We start from the raw sequence: 22484 nt of genomic DNA, 5'->3' as shown, positions 1-22484 counted from the left end.
GGGCGCCTGGGTGGCGCAGTCGGTTAAGCGTCCGACTTCAGCCAGGTCACGATCTCGCAGTCCGTGAGTTCGAGCCCCGCGTCAGGCTCTGGGCTGATGGCTCGGAGCCTGGAGCCTGTTTCCGATTCTGTGTCTCCCTCTCTCTCTGCCCCTCCCCCGTTCATGCTCTGTCTCTCTGTGTCCCAAAAATATAAATAAACGTTGAAAAAAAAAAATTTAAAAAATAAATAAATAAATAAATAAATAAATAAACAAACATCATTTCTAATTCTTTTTAACATGAACACTTTCAAAAGATTGTGAGTATTTTTCCATAAAATATTGGTAAGACACACTTAAGAATACTTAAGAAATACTTTTTAACATGACCACATATGAACATAACAAGGATCATATAGTTTATTGACGCAATCACTATGTGTCAGCTACAGGTGTCAGGTAAAGGGACTATATTCAGAACACTACCGTATAATCAAAGATGACACCTACCTGAATAAAGAACTCTATTCTCAAACTCTGATAAAAAATAAAGTGACCATTCTGATTTTCAAAATGCCAAACCTGGATATGACTGGAGGGTGTGAAAAACCTTTACAAGTATGCTTTAACAAGCAGGATTCTTTTCAATGAATTCATTTGGATAATTTTAAATTGCCCATTTTTACCTCAAATCTCATAAAATTTGTAAATCTTAGGCAAGAGTCCAAGAGAGAGTGAAGCAGATCTTATAAGCTGCCATTATAATTAACTGCAATTTGAAAAACAGATGAATCAATGTTCTACTTAAGTCACCTTTTCTAAATTACACTAGAGTCACTACTTGACAGCCTATCTCTGTAGCAATATATTACTGGAAACTGCTTCAAAGTGGACTATATTTTCCCAGGGAAATAAGTTATAATCAGGAAGCTATCTCCTGAGGACTTGGTAACAAAGAAAGTACTCACATGCCTGACAACATCAAAACAAAGAGTCAATAACTATAAACATCTACAGTCATTAAAAATAAGGAAATTACATTCCAGCTTCATGAACTAGGATAACATACCGATGATGAGCAAGTATTTGTCCAAAGTGGAAAAAAAAAACATAACTCTTCCATATTTACTCATTAAACAAATTTGACCTCAAGCTAATAACCAACTAAAATAAACACTAAACATTTAATTAGCAAACATTTGGTTCGCTTCTCATAATACAAACTGCTGCCTGGGATGATTTATAAGGAAGGGAAAAGAAGCAGGAGAGGGTCAAATACTACTACTCACAGGAATATCCTCCTTTCCTTTATCTTTCCTTTATCTAAATTATATCCCTAAATAAGCAAGTTATTCAAAATCATACCACTGACCTATGCTACCAGTAATAGATCAGTTTATGTTGATCATGATGACCACAAGTGTTTCTCATTTATTTTACTTTAAGAAATTATAGGATGACCAGATATATTTTTCATTTGCTTATCTCCTCAGTTTATTAAAACCCACCAAGTGTGCTATGTAAGACCAAAGGTCACCAGAAACAAACAAACTTCTCTCATTCTCACTGTCACAAAGGCTTACTTGAGACTTTATAGACATGTTTCAGAGTGCCCCACTCTTAATTAAGAACCACGAACAGGGGCGCCTGGGTGGCGCAGTCGGTTAAGCGTCCGACTTCAGCCAGGTCACGATCTCGCGGTCCGGGAGTTCGAGCCCCGCGTCAGGCTCTGGGCTGATGGCTCAGAGCCTGGAGCCTGTTTCCGATTCTGTGTCTCCCTCTCTCTCTGCCCCTCCCCCGTTCATGCTCTGTCTCTCTCTGTCCCAAAAATAAATAAACGTTGAAAAATAAAAAAAAAATTAAAAAAATAAAGTCACCAAAAACCAGAAACAACCCATCTATCCTTCAACAGGTGAATGGATAGACAAAATGTGGTAAAACCCATACAATGGATTACTAAACAATGAAAAGGAATGGAATATTGATATATGCAACAACTTGCATGAATCTATCTCAAGGGCATTGTGCTCAGTGAAAAGAAGCCAATGGCAAAAGATCACATACTCTACGATTCCATTTACATGACATTCTCAAAAAGATAAAACTAAAATAAGAGAGAAAGTTCACAGTTCCTAAAAGTTAGAGATGGGGTGGGGGGAACATAGTACATGGGAGTTTTGGGGAAGAGTGGTGGGACTGTTTTGTATATTGACTGCGGTGGTAGTTACATAAATCTACACATGTGTTAAAATTCTGAGACCTATACACAAAAAAACCTCAATTTTACTGGATGTTAATAAAAATTCTTTTTTAAAGAACGAAGACCAAAAATTTGCACACAGCAGCGTGAATAAATATATGCTCAAGCAGTAAAATGGAATAGTGGTAGAATGCCTATTCAATAAACCTTGAAAGTCTGTGTGAATTATTTCGTGTTAGAATTTTGTTCTAAAAGTATCATCGCCACTATATCTTTATGGCCTAGAAAGCACTGTCACATTTACCTCATTTAATTGTATCAAATTATATCTTCCTTCCTCTATTTGAAAGATGCTGTGGCAGATGGTGATGAGGATCCAAGAGATGGGAGAGAAAAAGACCTTTTTAGACAGAATTTCTCACTACCTAGAGAGCCTGTGGCTATGTGCCTGTCACTTAAGGTCAGCCTGAGGTCCTTGCTCAAAAGCATTCCAGTCTAGGTAATTGTACCAGGGACTAATCTTTCATCATAAATTTCTCTACCATTTAAGTATGCGTTTTAAGCAATACTTCAGTGGTTCCTCAAAATTCTTCCCTTGCTCCTTAACATTACTTCTACTTAAGAGCAATATGAAACAACTGGGGAGGTATTCTGTTGTTATTTACTTTCACACATGTGATAGGTTCCTAAAATACTAACAATAAAAGTAACATCAGAACTATTCACAATTTCATAAGCACCAACAGGGACTACTATTTTGTACTGTGAGGTAATTTTAACATACCTAGAGTGTCCACATTTTGGGATGTTGCTATTGTTCTTCTACTAGATGTACCTCTTCTTTTTTTTTAAGTTTATTTATATTTATTTTGAGAGAGAAAGAGCACGAGCAGGGAAGGGGCAGAGAGAGGGAGAGAGAGAGAATCCCAAGCAGGCTCCGTGCTGTCAGCGCAGAGCCCAACATGGTGCTTGAAACCTGAATCATGAGATCATGACCTGAGCCAAAACCAAGACTCAGACACTCTTGACTGAGCCACCCAGGTGCCCCTCTGCTAGATATACCTCTTATAAATGGCCTATCTTGCTTATTTTTCTGCCCCTCATAGATCACCAATTTCTCTAGCTGCAAACAGCCCCCAGAAGTAAATTCTTTTTAGAAATCTAATCCGTTGGAATTCAGATTCCAAGCCTCTGCCATGAGGTTTGTGTCATTCTGCCTTCACTCTTTTTTCCCCGGCTTTATTGACATATAACTGGCATACAAAAGTGTGCAGGTTTAAGGGGTATAATACGTTGATTTAATACACTTACATACTATATTACAAAATGATTACCACCTGCCTTCACTTTTGATTCCAGTTAACTCAGTTCCTTCCTGCTATGTTCTCCACGTACAAGGCTTCACCTTTTACTTTGGTTCTAGCCACAATACTCCCCCACTCCCTCTTTGTTGGTAGACTGGCCAGAACACAGTGGACTAGACTTTTGTCAAACATGATCTGAGAAATATCTGTATCAGAAACACTGAGGGGTGCCTGGATGGGTCAGTCGATTAACCATCTGGCCCAGGTCATAATCTCATGGTTCATGAATTCGAGCCACACATGGGGCTCTGCGCAGACAGCGTGGAGCCTGCTTCAGATCTCTGTCTCCCTCTCTCTGCCCCTATCCTGCTTTCATGTGCTCGCTAGCTCGCTAGCTCGCTTGCTCTCTCTCTCTCTCTCTCTCTCTCTCTCTCTGTCTCTCAAAAATAAAATAGGGGCGCCTGGGTGGCTCAGTTGGTTAAGCATCCAACTTCAGCTCAGATCACGATCTTGTGGTCCGTGGGTTCGAGCCCTGTGTCAAGCTCTGCGCTGACAGCTCGGAGTCTAGAGCCTGCTTCAGATTCTGAGTCTCCCTCTCTCTCTGCACCCCCCCCCCCGCCCCCACTTACACTCTGTCTCTCTCTCTCTCTCTCTCTCTCTCTCAAAAAATAAACATTAAAAAAAATTAAAAATACATAAATAAAATAAAATAAACATTAAAAAAAAGTAACACTGTTAAATATGCAGATTCTTGAGACCTACTAAATTAAGTGGAGGGAGAAAAGCAGAGAATCTGCACTACAATTTAACACACTCTCCAAATAATTCTTATGCATGGTAAAGTGTAGGACTATTGTAGCAGGCACTAATGAGTACTGGTTGAATGAATAAATGAATTGAATGAATGAATTCTTTAGTTCCTTGCTGGGTATTCCAGTTTGACTTTTGATCCCAAACTTTAATCAGCGTCCTTGCTACCTGTTTTCAGTACATACTGATGCTGTCTATCTGGATCTCCTCAGAATATCTGCACCCAGACTTCTTGTCACTATTCTCCCCCTGAAAGAATACCCTGCCCTTGCGAAACTTGAGCTGCCAACAGATGCCATGTTCCATCTACCTAGCTAAATTTCCTCTCCTTAACTCCTAGCCACATCCACGCACTTGGCCTACCTCAGCTAGCATGGAAAGCCTTTGTAGCTTTGAGCATCCTTATCTGGCTGATCTTGATAAAACAGTGTCACAGCACAAGACAGTGATCATGAAATTACTCAAAAGCCAAATATAATGTTTAGATGAATCCTGATCTTTCTATCATATAGGAATTTGAGGTGAGTGGTCCAGAGAACTTCAATTTGGCTCACTCTCTATGCAGATAAATCTTTCTCTTTTAACTTGTTACTATGATACTTTTATATACACAGAAAAGTATGGAATAGCATATAATGGATTCCCTTCACTCAGCTTTCCACCTTCCAAATCCCAAGGCAAATCCCAAATATACCATTATGCCCATTTTTTTTTAATGTTTTTATTTATTTTTGAGAGAGAGATACAGATAGACAGAGCATGAGTGGGGGAGAGGGGCAGAGAGATTGGGAGACACAAATCCAAAGCAGGCTCCAGGCTGTGAGCTGTCAGCACAGAGCCCGATGCGGGTTTCAAATTCATAAACCATGAGATCATGACCTGAGCTGAAGCCAGACACTTAACCAACTGACTGAGCCACCCAGGCGCCCCATGCCCATTTTTATCTATGTGAATATATTTTAAATTTAGTCTCCTTGTTAGAATTAGGGACTATCTCAACATCTTTACCTGCCAAATACTCATTTTCTCTTATCTACTGCTATGGAAAACTTCCCTTTAACTGCCCCCAAACATGCCTGACACCTTTTTTTACTCTTTTCTCTTTTGATTTATTTCTCCTATCCTACTCCAGGCAAACCTTATTCATTCTATCTCGAGAATATTCCTTAAGTGTCTTTCGTTCTTTCCATACTTACTGTCCTGGCTCAAGCCCATATGGCTTCTTACCTGGACTATTATATAACCTCTAAGTGACCTCTCTGCCTCTGTCTATTCCCTCCTCCCAAGTCCAATCTACTCTAAGTGAAACTGCTACAGTGGTCTTTAACCTTTGTTGTTATTGCCCTCAGTGGGAATCAGGTTCAGATGTAAATTATAGACCTTTCCGGAAAAAAAGTATTTGCAAGTGTTTATATCTTGAATGAGGGCCATGGACTTCAGATTAAAAAACCTTTGCACTATCAGCAACAAATGGAAAATTAAATTTTAAAAATAGCATCTTAAAAAAAAAGCATCTAAAAATAACAAATACCTAGGAATAAACCTAACAAAAAATGTAGAAAGACCTCTACATAGAGAAATTAAAGACCTAGATAAATGGAAAGATGTACCATTTTCATGGATTGTAAAATTCAATAGTGTTACAATCTCAATTCTCCCAAAACTTTATATAGAGATTCAATGCAATAAAAATCATACCAGCATATGTTTTGTGGACATTAACAAGCTGATTCCAATATATATGGAAATGCAAAAAGCCAAGAATAGCCAGTACAATCGGGGGGGGGGGGGGTGTGTGGAGGAACTGAAGGGCATATACTATCAGATATCAAGAAGTGATATAAAAATATAGTAATTAAGAAAGTATGATATTGGCACAAGAATAACAGAACAATGGAACAGAACAGAGAGTCCTAGAAACAAGCTATACAGACAGGTGGTGTATGGCAAAAGTGACCCTGCAATGCAACATAGAAAGAATAATCTTTTCAATAAATGATATCGGATCAACTGGATTAAAAAACAAACTGAATTCTGTCCTCTACCTCACACCAAACGTTAATTAATTAATTAATTCCAGATGGACTATAGATCTAAATGTAAAAGGTGGGGTACCTGGGTGGCTCAGGTGGTTAAGCGTCCAACCTAGCTCAGGTCATTATCGCATGGTTCACAAGTTCAAGCCCTGCTCTGGGCTCTGTGCTGACAGCTCAGAGCTTGGAGCCTGCTTCGGATTCTATGTCTCCCTGTCTCTCTGCCCCTCCTCCACTCTCACTATCTCAGTCTCTCAAAAATGAATAAACATTTCAAAAGAAAGGAAGGAAGGAAGGAAGGAAGGAAGGAAGGAAGGAAGGAAGGAAGGAAAAGGTAAAACAATAAAGCCTTTCAGGGTCTTAAAGACATTATCTCTTTTTAATTAATTTTATTTTAAATAATCTCTACACCCACACAGGGCTCGAACTCATGACCAAGATCAAGAGTTGCATGCTCTCCTGAGCCAGCCAGACACCCCCTTAAAAAGACTATCTCTAGACTCATGTTCATAGCATTATTCACAATAGCCAAAAGGTGGAAGGATCCCAAGCATCTGGCAAGAGATCAATGGATAAACAAAATGTGATGTTTATATACGATGGAATATTAGTCAGCCTTAAAAAAAGGAAGGACAAGCACCTGGCTGGCTCAGTTGGTTAAGCATCCGACTCTTGGTTTTGGCTCAGGTCATGATCTCTCAGTTTGAGTTCCAGTCCCACATCGGGCTCTGTGATGGTGGCATGGAGCCTGCTTGGAATTCTGTCTCCTTCTCTCTCTCTGCTCCCCCACCTGCTCACTCTCTGTCTCTCTCAAAAGTAAATAAACATTAAAAAAAAAAAAAAAAAAAAAGGAAGGAAATTCTGACATATGCTGCAACATGGATGAACCTTGAGGACATCCTGCTAAAAAAAAAATAAGACATTTACCAAGAAACAAATACTATAGGATACCACTTATATGAGGTATCTAAAGTAGCCAATTTCATAGAAACAAAGTAGAATGGTGGTGGCCAAGGGCTGAGGGAAGGGGGAAATGGAGAATTGTTGTTAAATGGGTATACAGTTTGTTTTGCAAGATTTAAAAAAAAAAAAAAAAAGCATCCAGTTTAGTCAGGGCCAAGCACAATATAAGTCTACACAAGATGGGGTGGTGGGATCAGCACTGATCTACTGTAGGAAGTCAGTGTGCTAGCAGGATAAAGAGGATGTACATACAGGAATATGGCAGCCTTGGCAGCCCTGCATGGAGTGCTGGAATCCAAATGGACTGAGAAGAGCAACCTAGTGCAGGGTATCAGAGCCTGAAGTGAGAAAGATGTTCAAACAGGGAGTAGAGGCAGCAGCCTGATATGGGATTTTGGAGCCTGAGTAAGGTGAGGATGCCATCCATGTGGTAGATGTCAGGAACAGCAGCAAGAGGAGAAACTGGTCACATATAGGGAAATTGACTGATAAAATACATTGAGGATAATGAAAACCAACTTACTGTCAGAAAAGGGAATTAAGGAAATTACTGAATGAAACCTATTACAGTGTTAGACTAGAACTGGACATATCAAAGTGAACTCATGGTTTGAAATAAATATGTAGATAGAGTTAAAATAGTGACATAAATGCAGGTGTGCATGTTTACACATACATATATACCCTACCTCTGTCCAGTGAGAGGACCTGGGAGCAGTGAGACCCCAATAGCAATGAGTACATCTAACACTCATATCTTGACTTCTAAAGATCATTCTCTACTAAAGAAACCAAGGCTACTGGGAGAAATCACTGATTCCAGGGCTGAGGGAAAAAATACAAGATGAGCCTTTTTAAATATAATAATACCTTCTTATACCAGAAAGAAAGAAAATGCTTAAAGAATGATGGGAATACATCCAAAAGACAAAGGAAGCAGCTTGAAAGCACTGTCATAAGCTAAACAGGGAACAGCTTAAGCATCAAAATAAATGACAGCACTGAGGGGCGCCTGGGTGGCTCAGTCGGCTGGGTGTGTGACTTCAGCTCAGGTAATGATCTCATGGATTATGCATTGGGCTTGCTGCTGTCTGTGCAGAGCCCAGTTCGGATCCTCTATCCCCGTTTCTCTCTACCCCTCCCCTGATCACTTGCTCTCTCTCTCAAAAATGAGTAAACATCTAGGGCACCTGAGTGGCTTAGTCAGTTAAACATCTGACATTGACTCAGGTCATGATCTCGCAGTTCTGGCAGTTGAGTTTGAGCCCCATGTCAGGCTCTCTGCCGACAGATCAGAGCCTGGAGCCTGCTTCGGGTTTTGTGTCTCCCTCTCTCTCTGCCCCTCCCCTACTCTCTCAAAAATAAATAAACATTAAAAAAACATTTTAATGAATAAACATTTAAAAAATAAATATAGTATCCAAAATCTATAAAGAACTTAAACTCAACACCCAAAAAAACAAATAACCCGGTGAAGAAATGGGCAAAAGACATGAACAGGCACTTTTCCAAAGAAGATATCCAGATGGCCAACAGACACATGAAAAAATGCTCAACATCACTCATCATCAGGGAAATACAAATCAAAACCACAATGAGATACCACCTCACACCGTCAGAATGGCTAACATTAACAACAATCGATGTTGGTGAGGATGCAGATAAAGAGGAACCCTTTTGCACTGCTGGTAGGAATGCAAACTGGTACAGCCTCTCTGGAAAACAGTATGGAGGTTCCTCAAAAAATTAAAAATAGAACTACCCTGTGACCCAGCAATTGCACTACTAGGTATTTATCCAAAGGATACAGATGTGCTGTTTTGAAGGGGCACATGCACCCCAATGTTTACAGCAGTGCTATCAACAATAGCCAAAGTATGGCAAGAGCCCAAATGTCCATCAACAGATGAATGGATAAAGAAGATGTGGTATATATATACAATATAGTACTCAGCAATCAAAAAGAATGAAATCTTACCATTTGCAACAACATGGATGGAACTAGAGTGAGGGTATTATGCTAAACAAAATTGGTCAGTCACAGAAAGACAAGTATCATATGACTTCACTCATATGTAGAATTTAAGATACAAAACAGATGAACATAAGGGAAGGGAAGCAAAAATAATATAAAAACAGGGTCTTAAAAATGTAAGAGACTCTTAAATATAGAGGACAAATTGAGGATTGCTGGAGAGGTTGTGGGTGGGAGGATGGGCTAAATGGGCAAGGGGCATTAAGGAGAACACTTGTTGGGATAAGCAATGGGTGTTATATGTAGGGGATGAATCACTGGATTACTCCTGAAATCATTATACTATATGCTAACTAACTTGGATGTAAATTTTAAAAAATTAAAAATAAAAATAAAAATAGATAAAAATAAATGACAGTAATGGACTATAGCCCATCAAATAAAACAGGGTTTCATAAGCCCATTCTGTTACAAATAAATGGACTGAAAATCTGATGAAAAAAATAGGATAGTTACCTAGTTCCAAAGTCTCTTTCCATAAAATATTTACTACAAAAGAAAAAAATTTTTAAAAGAAGAAACTGGCAGATGCCACCTTAATGAAGTAAACAAAATGATAAGACAAATAAAAATCATGTGTCACCTGATAGGAGGCAATGAGTAAAACAGAGCATAACTTTTGTGGGATTTCTGCCAAAAATACATAACCTGGATCCAATCATGAGGAAAAAATCAGATAAACCCAAATTGAGGGAGCATTCCACAAAATAACTAGCCTATCATGTTCAAAAGTGCCATAGTTATGAGAGTCAAAGAAAGACTAATGAACTGTTGTACACTGAAGGAGACTAAAGAGACATGACAACTAAATTCAATGTGTGATTCTAGATTCGATCGTTTTTGCTATAAAGAACATTACTGGAACAGGTAGCAAAGTTTGAATGGGGTCTGAGAGTTAGATCTGTAACTATACTCTGTAAATTTCTGAATGGTTTTATTATAGTTATGTAGCACGTCCTTATTTGTAAAAAATACACACGAAAGCATTTAGTGATGTGACAACTTACACTCAAATGATTCAGGAAAAAATTTCATTTGTTTCATTTGAAACTCTTCTGTAATTCTGAGATTGATTCAAAATAAAATGTTGACAGAAAGAGAAAGGACTGCACTGGTAGTTATCAAACACTAAAGATAAAGATACTGATATTATGCATGTATGTATATATGCATGTTTATCAACATATACACCCCAATTAGGGTAACTACCTTTTTTTTTTTAATGTTCATTTTTGAGAGAGAGAGACAGAGTACAAGTGGGGGAGGAGCAGAGAGAGAGACAGAGGCACAGGATCTGAAATAGGCTCTAGGCTCTGAACTGTCAGCACAGAGCCCGATGCAGGGCTCGAACTCACAAGCCATGAGTGAGATCATGACTTGAGCCAAAGTGGGACGCTTAATGGACTAAGCCACCCAGACACTCCAAGGGTAACCATCTTCTCTTGAGAAAGAGTGTATTAGTTTTCTGTGTCTGCTGTAACAAATTACCACATACTTAGTGGCTTAAAACAACATCAATTTATTATTTTACAGTTCTGTAGTTCAGAAGTCTGAAATGGGTCTCACTGAGCCAAAATCAAGGGGTCAGTGGGAATATGTTCTGTTCTGGAGGCTCTAGTTTGTCCTTTCCAGCTTCTAGAGGCTGCTTACATTCCTTAGCTCATGCCTCTCCTCTCCCATCCTCAAAGCCAGCAACAGTAGATTGAGTTCTCACATGGCATCACTCTGACCTCTTCTTCTGTCTTCCTCTTACACATTTAGGGTCCCTTGTGATTAATACTGGGACCAACATGAACAATCCAGGATAATCTCCCTATCTTAAATTCAACTGATTAGCAACCTTAATTCCATCAGTCGCCTTAATTCCCATGTAATTTAACATATTCACAGATTTTTGGAATTGGGGAATGGGGGGGTGTTTATTCTGCCTACCCTAAAGAGTTTCCTTTATCCTGAGATTATATCCTTGCTATTTGTGGCATTTCTTTCTTTTATAAAATGATGGTGTTGTGATGATTCTTTTTTTTTTTTTAAGTTTATTTCTTTTGAGAGAGACACAGAGACAGAGAATCCCAAGCAGGCTCCACACTGTCAACATGGAGCCCAACACAGGGCTCGTGAGATCATGACCTAAGCCAAAATCAAGAGTAGGAGGCTTAATCAACTGAGCCACACAAGTGCCCCATTATGATTGTTTTTAAAGTACTGGTATGTTGGGGCACCTGGGTGGCTTGGTCGGTTAAGCATCCGACTTCGGCTCAGGTCACGATCTCGCGGTCCGTGAGTTCGAGCCCCGCGTCGGGCTCTGTGCTGACAGCTCAGAGCCTGGAGCTTGTTTCAGATTCTGTGTCTCCCTCTCTCTCTGCCCCTCCCCTGTTCATGCTGTCTTTCTCTGTCTCAAAAATAAATAAACGTTAAAAAAAAAAATTTTTAAAGTACTGGTATATAGAGGAAAAAAAAAAACCTTGCTAATCCCGTGACTCCTATGTAGTACAAAATCCTAGGTAGTACACAAAATCTTGTGACATTTTTTATTGATCCCTCAAATTAAAGTCTGAAAACAAACATTCTGTTCATACAAAGATACCATATCCTTGACAAAAGATTTGTATTTTTCAGAATATAAGGAACAAATCAATTTAAAAAAAAATGACCAAGGCTTGAATAGACACTTTACAAAAGAGTATATTTAAAGAGCCAATAAACCTAAAAAGGTGCTTGATTACAGTAGTCCCTAAGGAAATGCAAATTAAAGCACTGAGTACCATTCATCTGCTAGTATGGCTAAAATGAAAAAGACAGACAACAAGTGAGTGTTACAAGACCACGAAGCAACTGGAATTCTCATACGCTGCTGTTCGAAGTGTGAAATGGAGAAGAATTTCATCGTACTTATGAAAGCTAAACATTTTCATAGTCTATGACCCAGCAATCCCACTCCTAGATATATACTCGACAAAGATATGTACATAGGTTCAAGAAAAGACATGTATAAGATTATTCATAACAACACAATTCACAATAGTCAAAAATTGGAAATAGCCCAAATGTACATCAACAGTAGAATGGCTAAAAATACGAAGTATAGTCACACATTGGAATACTACACAGCAATAAGAATGAACACACTACGCCTAACAAAAACACCTGAATGAATCGTCTTACAAACAACGTGGGACAAAAGAAGCCAGACACTTAGAATATATACTGGAATGATTCCATTTATATGAGGTTAAATACAAATAAAGGTAAAACTAATCTTTAGATATTAGATAATGCTTACACAGAAGTGATCACTGAGGTGCCTGGGTGACTCTTGATTTCGGCTCAGGTCATGATCTCATGGTTTGTGAGTTCAAGCTCCTCAGTAGGCTCTGCACTGTCAGTGCACTTGGGATTCTCTCTCTCTCCCTCTCTCTTCACCTTCCCTGCTCACTCTCTCTCAAAATAAATAAACTTAAGAAAGAGAGAAAGAGAAAAAGAGAAAGAAAGAAAGAAAGAAAGAAAGAAAGAAAGAAAGAAAGAAAGAAAGAAAGAAAGAAAGAAAAACAAGTGATCAGGGCACCCAGGTGGCTCAGTTGGTTAAGCGTCTGACTGCCGCTCAGGTAGGTCATGATCTCGTGGTTTGTGAGTTAGAGGCCCTCATTGGGCTCTCTGCTGTAAGCACAGAGCCCGCTTCAGATCCTCTGTCTCCCTCTCTCTCTGTGCCCCTCCCCTGCCTGCGCGATTTCTCTCTCTCAAAAATAGATAAACAAAAAAAAAAATGTTTTAAGTGATCAGGGTAAAAACTGAATGAGCTATTTATGATTTATGTGCTTTTTTATATAATTACTTCTCGAAAAAGCTTACACAGACACATACACAAAGTACACCAGAATATTATTTTTCAATATAATTCAATCCAAACTCCCCAGTACTCAGTATTTCTTTTCTTTCTTGTCTGCTATGCACCTATGTTCAAGTCGTATCTATCTACTCAACCTGTGCCTGCCCATCTCCTGATTTTCTAACCTTTACCCAAACTACTCCCTCCTCTTCCTGGAATTCCCACCTCAAAAACAAGTCTATCAAAACCTATCTATTCTACAAGATCCAATATGAAGCTATCTTCTCCCACAGAGTCCAAAGATCTCTCCAGTTAAAACTGATTTCCCCTCCGTTAACTTCTGTAACACTCTGTGCCCCTATTTTGGCACTTACTGGTGTGCCTTAAGAGGTATTTATAAATGCCTATCTTCTCAATAGACTGTGAAGTTCTAGAGGAGACAGAAGTTTTATTTAATTTTGTATCTTCGTCCCCTCCTGCCCCCGTAACCACCTCCCTCCATATGTAACACAATGCTTTGCAACTCAGTTTATGTTCACATTTTTATCAAATCACATTGCATGCCAACTATCATGGCTTCGTTTTCAGCTGTCAACCCACTGAATATGCCAAGTATTATTTAAAAGGAAAACACAGTGCTCCAGCACAATTTAGGAACACACAGTCCTAAATTCCCAATGAAAATCTTGGATACGTAGCAGTTTAACAGTATAAATTATCAATTAATACATAATACATGGCAATTTACAATTTAAAATGAACTGAGAAGGAGAAAAAAAGAGAACGTTTTTAGGAAGGTAAAACTAATAACAGCCCATTTTCCAGTTAAGAAAATGAGCTTGGCTACACTGCAGTCCATGATCAAGTGCAGGTCTTAATTTGAGGCACTTGTTTTGTAAGTATATGCACTCAGTATACTAAACTTAAATTTCTTATTAAAAACAATACACATTCGCTGTAGAATCTAGAAAACATTAAAGAATGCAAAGAAAATCACCCAAGTAATGCTTTTGTGTGTATGTTTACTAGTACATTTTCAGATGTCACTAAATATTTTGAAATATTTGAAATAATCCAATAATTCACAAACAACCACATTAACAATTTAATGCTAATGTGTTAGTCCCCAAGTACAAGGATTTGCGCATCTGAGCAGCAAAGGCATTATCCACATGCTATAATACCTGGAGGTCTATTTCTATGACTTTTCAGTGAAAGCCTGAAATTCCCCCAGACATCTGAAAATACCAGTACCATATCTCTGCAGCCTCAAGTTTAGGTGCAGAGAAGGGATTTAAGAGCTCTAACCCTGCTACCAAGGGAGTTGTTAAAGCATTATGTATGACCTTGATTCAAATTCTGCTACAGTTCAAATTCTGTTACAAATGCCACTGGAATGACATCAACTTTATCCTCCCCAGGGATTGAAGAATAGCTTGTAATACTGATGAATTTTTCAGGGCATATCTGATTAAAGTCAAGATTCTAACTATTTCTTAAGTTTTTTTTTAATGTTTATTTATTTTTGAGACAGAGAGAGACAGAGCACGAATGGGGGAGGGTCAGAGAGAGAGGGAGACACAGAATCCGAAGCAGGCTCCAGGCTCCGAGCTGTCAGCACAGAGCCAGACGCAGGGCTCGAACTCACGGACCATGAGATCATGACCTGAGCCAAAGTCAGAAGCTCAACCGACTGAGCCACCCAGGCGCCCCTCTAACTATTTCTTTATGCCCTTTTTTAATTGTACATAACATTATGCAAAGGCACCTGTTATATTAAATAGTGATTCTGAAAGTATCCAACCAGAAAGTGTTGTTCAGTAACCAAAGTGAGAAAGTGCTAGTCAGGACAGCATAACAATGAAGAGCAGAAAGAAAGCACAATAGCTGTCATAGTAAACATTTTATCACTCTTCTATAAATCAAGTGTACTAGAGCACAGACTATTGTTATTGAAGTGCATTATTGGGCAAGTTTCTCCCTCCCCCATGCCTTCTACGGGCAGAGTATATTTTCCTGCCCTTTGACTCTGGGCTTGCCCATGTGACTTGCTTTGGTTAATGGAATACTGGCAGGTGTGATAACAACCAATGACTGAAAGGTACTTGAATAATTGGGCTTGCTCTCTTGTGCCTTTGCTGTAGCAATGAGAAGAGCTTTGCCTGAGAAGGCACCATTTCTTTAGTCTGAGCCCCAGAATATCACATGTTAACAGTCCTCAGTTAGCAGCAATGTCCAGAGTCACCCAGCTAAGCCCAGCCTATACCATCCAATACTCAGCAAATCCACATATTCATGAGAATAAATGTCTACCATTGTGTGTGATGGTATTTTGTGGGTTTTATTACTCAGCAACAGCTAACTGATACAGTAATGCTGTGACTAAACTATAAAGTCTTACTCCGCTTCCTCAGTAATTCAAATGATTAGAAAATCTATAGATAAGTCTGGACAGTAACTCTTCCACTCCAGCTATCATGTGACTAGCAAAGAAATATGCCATTATATTCCATTGTTTCTCTGCTCTTCAAAGATTAAAAATAGTGTAAGTCAGGGTTGAGTCAGACTGCATGGATTTGATGTCAGGCTCCTTGCTAGCAGAGTGACTTTGTACAAGTTACTTAACCTCTCTGGAATGAGTCTTCTTATCTGAAAATGGAAATAGTACTGAATCTATTATTGGGAGGATTAAATGAAATAATATCTATAAAGAATTTAGGGACATAGGGCTGGCTCAGTCAGAAGAGCATGCGACTCTCGATCTTAAGGTGGTGATTTCGAGCCCATTAGGCACAGAGATTAAAATAAACTTAAAAAAAAAAAAAAAGAATTTAGAACAGCACACAGTAAACAATAAGTAAATGACAGTTGTTACCTATTCATGGCTAACTATATTTTTAAAAACACACAAAATTTAGAAAAACACAACTCTCCCACTTCTACTGTGGTTACCTCATTACTGACAGAGTCAAGTCAGGTAAGATCATAGCTTGGGAATAAGAAGGCAAGTATATCCTGGGGCACCTGAGTGGCCCAGTCAGTTGAGTGTCCGACTTCAGCTCAGGTCATGATCTCACGGTTCGTGGGTTTGAGCCCTGCGTTAGGATCTGCGCTGATAGCTCAGAACCTGGAGCCTGCTTCGGATTATGTCTCTCCATCTCTGCCCCTCCCCTGCTCACACTCTGTCTCTCCCTCTCTCTCAAAAATAAATAAACATCAAAAAAAATGTTTTTAATATTGCTAGAAAGTAAATGGTATTTTAAAACACCTCAATAGCACAAAGATTTCCTTTTTCTTTCTTCGTTTTAATTGTGATGCCATTTACCATAAAATAATCTTTTCTATACGTGATCAAGATCTAATATATATATCCCATCTTCCTTTAGCAATGGAAAAAAATTCTCATCTGCTTCCTCTTTCAGGATTTAAACACTATATAAATAATATACAATAATAAGTGCTCTCTTTTTTAAGTTTACTTATTTTGAGAGAGAGAGTGCATGCGAGAGGGGGAATGGCAGAGAGACAGGGAGGAAGAGAATCCCAAGCAGACTCTGCACCATCAGTGCAGAACAGGACACGGGGTTCTCACGAGATCATGACCTGAGCCAAAATCCAGAGTGGAAGGCTTAACTGACTGAGCCTCCCAGGCACCCTATCAGAAATTTTTTATTGCTAAATTAGAAAATGAACTTTAAAAAGAGACCACTTATTATCTGGGGCATCTGGGTGGCTCAGGCAGTTAAGCCTCCAACTCTGGATACCTGCTCAGGTCATGATCTCATAGTTCATGATATCAAGACCCCCGGATGGCATGGAGCCTGTTTGAGATTCTCTCCCTCTCTCTCTCAAAATAAATAAACTTAAAACAAAATTTTTCTGACAATCTTTCAAAACAGAATTTTCACTTTACAACTAATAATTCACATCTGGGCCACCTCAGTGGCTCAGTCCATTAAGTGACAAGCTCCTCACTTCAGCTCAGGTCATGATCTCACAGGGTTCGTGAGTTCTAGCCCTGCCTCTGGCTCTGCACTGACAGAGCAGAGCCTACTTGAAATACTCTCTCTCCCTCTCTCTGCCCCTCCCCCATGCTCTCTCTCTCTAAATAAACTTAAAAAAATAATTCACTTCCAGTAATATATTATGTACATCACAAACATGAACTCAAAAAATTAGCACAAAGAATTACCACTAATTCGTAATTTCATACCCTAATACCTATATGAGTGTCCAAAAAAAGAAACTGAAGGCTAATTTAAATTGAAAACAAGTAAAAGATACACAGAAACTCCGACAACTAAACTAAGAACTAGTTTCAAATGTTCACCCAACCAGCTGGTAATCAATCTCACTGACTTAAGGAAAAGCCCATCACAGTGAAAAAATCTGAGTATTTTAAAATGCAATTTCTTGCTTTTAGATACATATGCTTCTCAAGCAAATAAGAAGTTACTGAATCATATAATTCACCCGGTATTATCTCTGCAGTAATGTTATTAAGGCAAGGCATGCAGGAGATGTCAGTTCCTTAAGAAGTTAACCTCAAAAAAAGATGCTTCCAAAGCAAACCTAGTGTTTTTATTCACAAATTTGTCTGATCCCATTTGTATTTTTAGCTTGAACATCCAACTAGAATAGCATCCTTGGTAGCCAGTCTCAAAAGGGCATGGCCCCCAGCAATTTCCCTGTTTACGCACCTCATTCTTCTTGTCTCCAGGCAGAGATTATTTCCCCTCCCTCTGACTCTGGGCTGGCCTTGACTGTCTTTGACCAAGAGTGACATTCTCAGACTTCCAATCCAAGGACTTAAAAGAACTGGCTGATTGCCTTCTACTTTCTATCTCTTAAAATGTTCCTTCTTAGAATCCAGGCACCATGCTTAACTAAATCCAAAGACCACGTGGAGAAAGTAGGCCCACATAAAGTAGGACTGAAGGCCTTCAGGGCTAACTGAACTCAGGCAATGGTCAGCCATGTGAGTGTGGCCATTCTGAACATTCCAGCTATCCTGGCGCTCCAGCCAACACCACGTGAAACAGAAAACCCATCATCAACCACAAATTCGAGAGAAATAATAAGTTGGTTTTTTAAGCTACTAAGTTGTGGGGTGGTCTGTTACCACAAATTATCTTTTATACTGTTTAACTTAGCTATCAATTCTATAAAAAATATTTTATATGCCCCAAAATTATTTCATCCAAGTTCAAATGTTTCCCCAGATCTAATATTCTGGGACTCATTTATCCTGTCCATTTTTTAAAATAAACTTCAAATCCAGCCCTCAACTCATCTTTCCATCCACTGTGTATATTTTTTTAATATCTCAGAAAATGGTGCCTACATTCCCTCAATCATTTTCATTTCTCTTCTCAGACCCTCTTCCAGTTCCCATTTATCTATTCTGAATTATAATTTTGTCGACCAAGTATTAAGAAGGCACTTGAGGACCTGCTAAAGCTGAATGAGATATTAGCATACAGGTTATTCAATGTATACTACTGCTTTAATGTCATTTGTTTCTGAAAGTTAAACATTCTGCTTAAACTATTTTTTGACAAGTATCCAAGGGTAAACTTTAAATCTAGACTACGTGTAAATTATGGCCAACTCTGAATTAGCAGTCTTGTTAATAAGACTTTACTGTAAAATTCCTAATCAAAGCACTACATTAATGTTGTAATAAGCAAAAATCATGAAAGAGAGTATTTCATGTTGGCATATTAAATAAATTTTACATTTTCGTAAACCATGGAAATCAGGGCATCTGTATAAAATTGCCATTCACAATTCGCAATTGAGGGAAGGAATAAGACCCAAACAATCCAAAAACTATATAAAAATTTCAATTTGATTAAGAGGATCATTCTTCCATGTGGATTGTGCACTAATGACTTGGTACAAGCACAAATAAAAGTTCTTCCTATCTCAAAACTGACTGAGTAAAAAGACGTGTTTTAGCAGGGTAAATGGGACCAAAGGCAAGTTGTGACTTACTCAGATTCATAATAAGACTGTGACTGGGCTGAAAAATACGAAATTTCTAACTCTCCATTCTCTGCTTCAGTTATTTAGGTGTCATTCTTGGTGACGCTCTTCCAGTTGGTCTTTTCTCAAACAGCAGCAGCCAAAATAGCAGGCAAGGTCAAAAATGAAAGTAACTAAAATTAAAGAAAAAATTGTCTTCTCCATATGAAAACTGACTCAATATTTAATAATGTGTGGTGCCCTAAAAGCTGCAAACTACTACATGGCCATCTCCAGATCCACTTTAACTCAATCGGGACACCCTTATCGAAACATTAACTCACTGGTACAAAGCAAAAATCAAGTAGTTGAGAATGTTCCTAGGCTGAGGTCTAATGAAGAGTAAAGAAGATGATCTCATTATGTCTCTTTATGATCTATAAATCACATTATTCCCTAAATCTGACACAAGTGTCAAGATCAGGACAGCCAACCTCTAAGTAGGAAAACAAAAATAAGCATCTACCAATTTTCTAACTAAAATCTAGAAGCTGACATACAGGTTATCAAGCACAGAGATTAATATAAAGTAAAATATAAAGCAACTTCCTGTTATTTCTAAAATCCAAAAAATTTTAATATTTTAGAATTTCAACATTGGCAGAAACTCAAGAACCTTCCCTTAGGCCTAATGACATTTTGTTAATGATACACTTGAACTTTAGGTAGGTGATTTTGAAAGCACTAAAGTTTTAGTAAATTTGACCAGTCTCTGAAAAAGTATTCTTATAAATGGGGCAGTTTAAAGCCTAATTTCAATGAGAATAGTGTCCAGGTTTATTTAGATTTGCTTTGGTATTTCAGGCAGAAACAAAATAACTATCAAAGAAATGAGATTTGGAATGAGAGGTTACAATTACTTCTGAAAAAGGACTCCACCGCAAATAATATCAGTATCCCTAAGGCCATCTGTTAAGATAGCAATCTATGCATTCCATCATTCTTTAGCAGTAACCACGAAGTCTGGTTTTACACCTAGGATATACAAGAAGCATCAGATTAAAAGCATCAAATATCAGCCTATACAAATTTGCCAAACAAGCACAGCCAAAGAAAAGCATGATACAAAGTTAAAGAACTAGGCTCCAAAGGATTTAAATACACCCAACAAATTCCAATCCAAGTTCATACAGTGCTTCAACATAAAGCTGATAAGTAAACACCAATTCTGACATCTATTCCACTAATTACATCTCCTCTTTATCTCCTGAATTTCTCCCCTGATCTCATCACTTCTTAGGAGCCCTGCGATTGTAATCTCCATGGCCTTTCCTTCCCCAGAAAGCGATACCGCACCAGGCCCCCATGTTTTACTGTCTTTACAATTAAGCACTATGGTTTATTTTACTCTGTTAGATACTAATTTCCCCCCAATCTCCTGTACCTGTTTCCCTGACAGGCCAATCTCTTGTGTTTTATCACCTCATCCTAGCTACAATAATTAGCCTCTCCTTTCAAAATAGAGTATGTATCCCTTTTTGTGACATTTGTAATTCTGACTCACCATCGACACCCCCTTCCTGTCCTATAGACTATCACCACAACCCTAGGTCTCCATCCCTAGCCCTCATCCTCGTGAGGATGGCCTCTTCCTTTCCAGAGTTTGTCAACACCAGTCTGGCCAAGCTGGGATTGTACCCTGAAGGCAAAGGCTATCTCCCCTCCCCGCACCACCACCACCCCCACCCACCTTCTACAAAACAAGTCTCCCACCTGCCCTGGCTTTCTCTCCTCCACCCTTAGATCCATCTGCATCCCTCATGCCGGTTCCCCCCATGCCCCCCGCCTCATAGCTCTCCTTCCACTATCCCTCGCTCCCCTTCCCCACTCCTGAACGAACCTCCTCTCCTGGGCCTTACCCGAAACCCTGACACCGAGAAGGCCCTGCCAGCAGCCTCACGGCGTATCTCCTCCGGGCTTCCTCGGCTCTTCAGTAACTGTCCCCACGCCCCTTTCCCTCCAGGGCCCCGCGCGCCTCCCAGAGCCCCCTCCCTGATTAAGCTCCCGCTGTCACTTGGCCTCTCATCCACAAGATGGCGGAGCTGTTGCCCCCACCCCCGGGTCCTCTCCGCAACCCCCTCCCGCCTCCCTGGAGCTCTCCCGTCCCGTCCCTTCAGCTGCCCCCGCCGCGGGCCTCGGCCCAGGGTCCTGCTGCCCCCTCCTCCCGCAGACGGGCGGCCCAGGCCCGAGCCTCAGCGACGCCGCCAACGCCACCGCCTCCACAGTACCCCGGCCTGCGCCTTCTCCTCACCATAAACTTGAGCGCTTTTTCCTGCAGGACCGCCTCGGCTGGGTCCATAATCGCCGGGGGCCACTGGGTCTGCACTCCGCCGGGGCCGCCCCCTTGGTGCCAGGCCGCAGCCAACGCAGCTCCCAGATCCGCCTCCTCTTCCTTCCCCCGCCCCCTCTTACCTCTCAGGCTCCGGCAGGGGGCCAACGAGGACCCACTGTTCCGTGCACATGCGTGAGCCCACTGGCTCATGGGATTTGTAGTGCCGGAGTTTCCCGCGGCAAAAAGCGAGGCCTAGTCGCGAACCGCAACTCCCGCGGTTCACTGCGGCACGGTCGCGGCGGCCAAAAGGCAAATCTAGACAACTCGCCATCAAGTAGAGAAAATAGGCTGATGGGAATCGTAGTTTACAGCCTCTACGGATGGGACACGGGAGGGGGCACGGGTGTCTCCGTGGTTACCGAGCGACGCCAGTGGCGGCTCGCCTGGCATTTGATATCAAGATGGCGACGATTGCCTCACCTGTAGCCTAAACGCTAGGAAAAACTGAGAAGACTCAGAGGTCTTGGCAGCACCTCACGGACCCGTGCACATTTCAAGATCCTTCTAACCTATCACCCCACACTTCCCCTGAGCACCTTATTCTACCCCCACAAGAAGTCAGGGTCAGAGAGAACTCACCTCAGGAAATTTTTGAGTGTTTAGTACTCAGAAGGCATTGCCTGTTACTGCTAACCCCGGGATTTAAGCCTGCATTAAGGGTCAAAAAGTGCTTACAAAATGCCTTCAGTGGTGGGGTATAATGGCCATCGAGCAAACAAAGCTTGTAAGTATTTAGTTTGTCCTGGAAAGGAACAGTATGATTTTAGATTGTGTCTACCTCAGTGGAAAAAACACTAGGGTTGAGCTAGAAGTGATATGCTAGTATAGAATACCCGGACTGATAAAATAAGTGAATTAGGAAAATGCCTTTCCACTTACAGAAAAAATTTCCATTGTAAACCATTTTATTCATATGTTCAACAATAAGTCCATAACTGTGTCCAGACATCATCCTAAGAAATGGGGATTCATTGG

At 40.0% G+C, this 22484-nt stretch overlaps 1 protein-coding gene across 9 annotated transcripts in view; it reads right to left on the bottom strand.

Annotated features, from left to right (window-relative positions):
• Nucleotides 1-21593, bottom strand: part of BTRC (beta-transducin repeat containing E3 ubiquitin protein ligase) — a 180915-nt gene extending 159322 nt beyond the window's left edge. For 3 of the 9 annotated variants that reach the window (XM_086680674.1, XM_086680675.1, XM_086680676.1), the window contains exon 1: nt 21429-21591. In XM_086680674.1, the coding sequence (XP_086536800.1) occupies nt 21429-21476 (48 nt within the window). In that variant the 5' untranslated portion in view covers nt 21477-21591. Of the gene's footprint in view, nt 1-21036; nt 21056-21428 lie in introns of those variants that run through there. The other 6 variants (XM_086680678.1, XM_086680677.1, XM_086680681.1 and 3 more) reach the window with 4 other exon arrangements.
• Between the last annotated feature and the right edge of the window lie 891 nt (nt 21594-22484).

Source organism: Puma concolor, chromosome D2, assembly GCF_028749965.1.
Source record: "Puma concolor isolate L17-30 chromosome D2, mPumCon1.1.hap2, whole genome shotgun sequence".
Classification (NCBI taxonomy): Eukaryota; Metazoa; Chordata; class Mammalia; order Carnivora; family Felidae; genus Puma; species Puma concolor.
The sequence above is the reverse complement of the archived record's forward strand: the minus strand, read 5'-3'. Positions and strand labels throughout refer to the sequence as shown.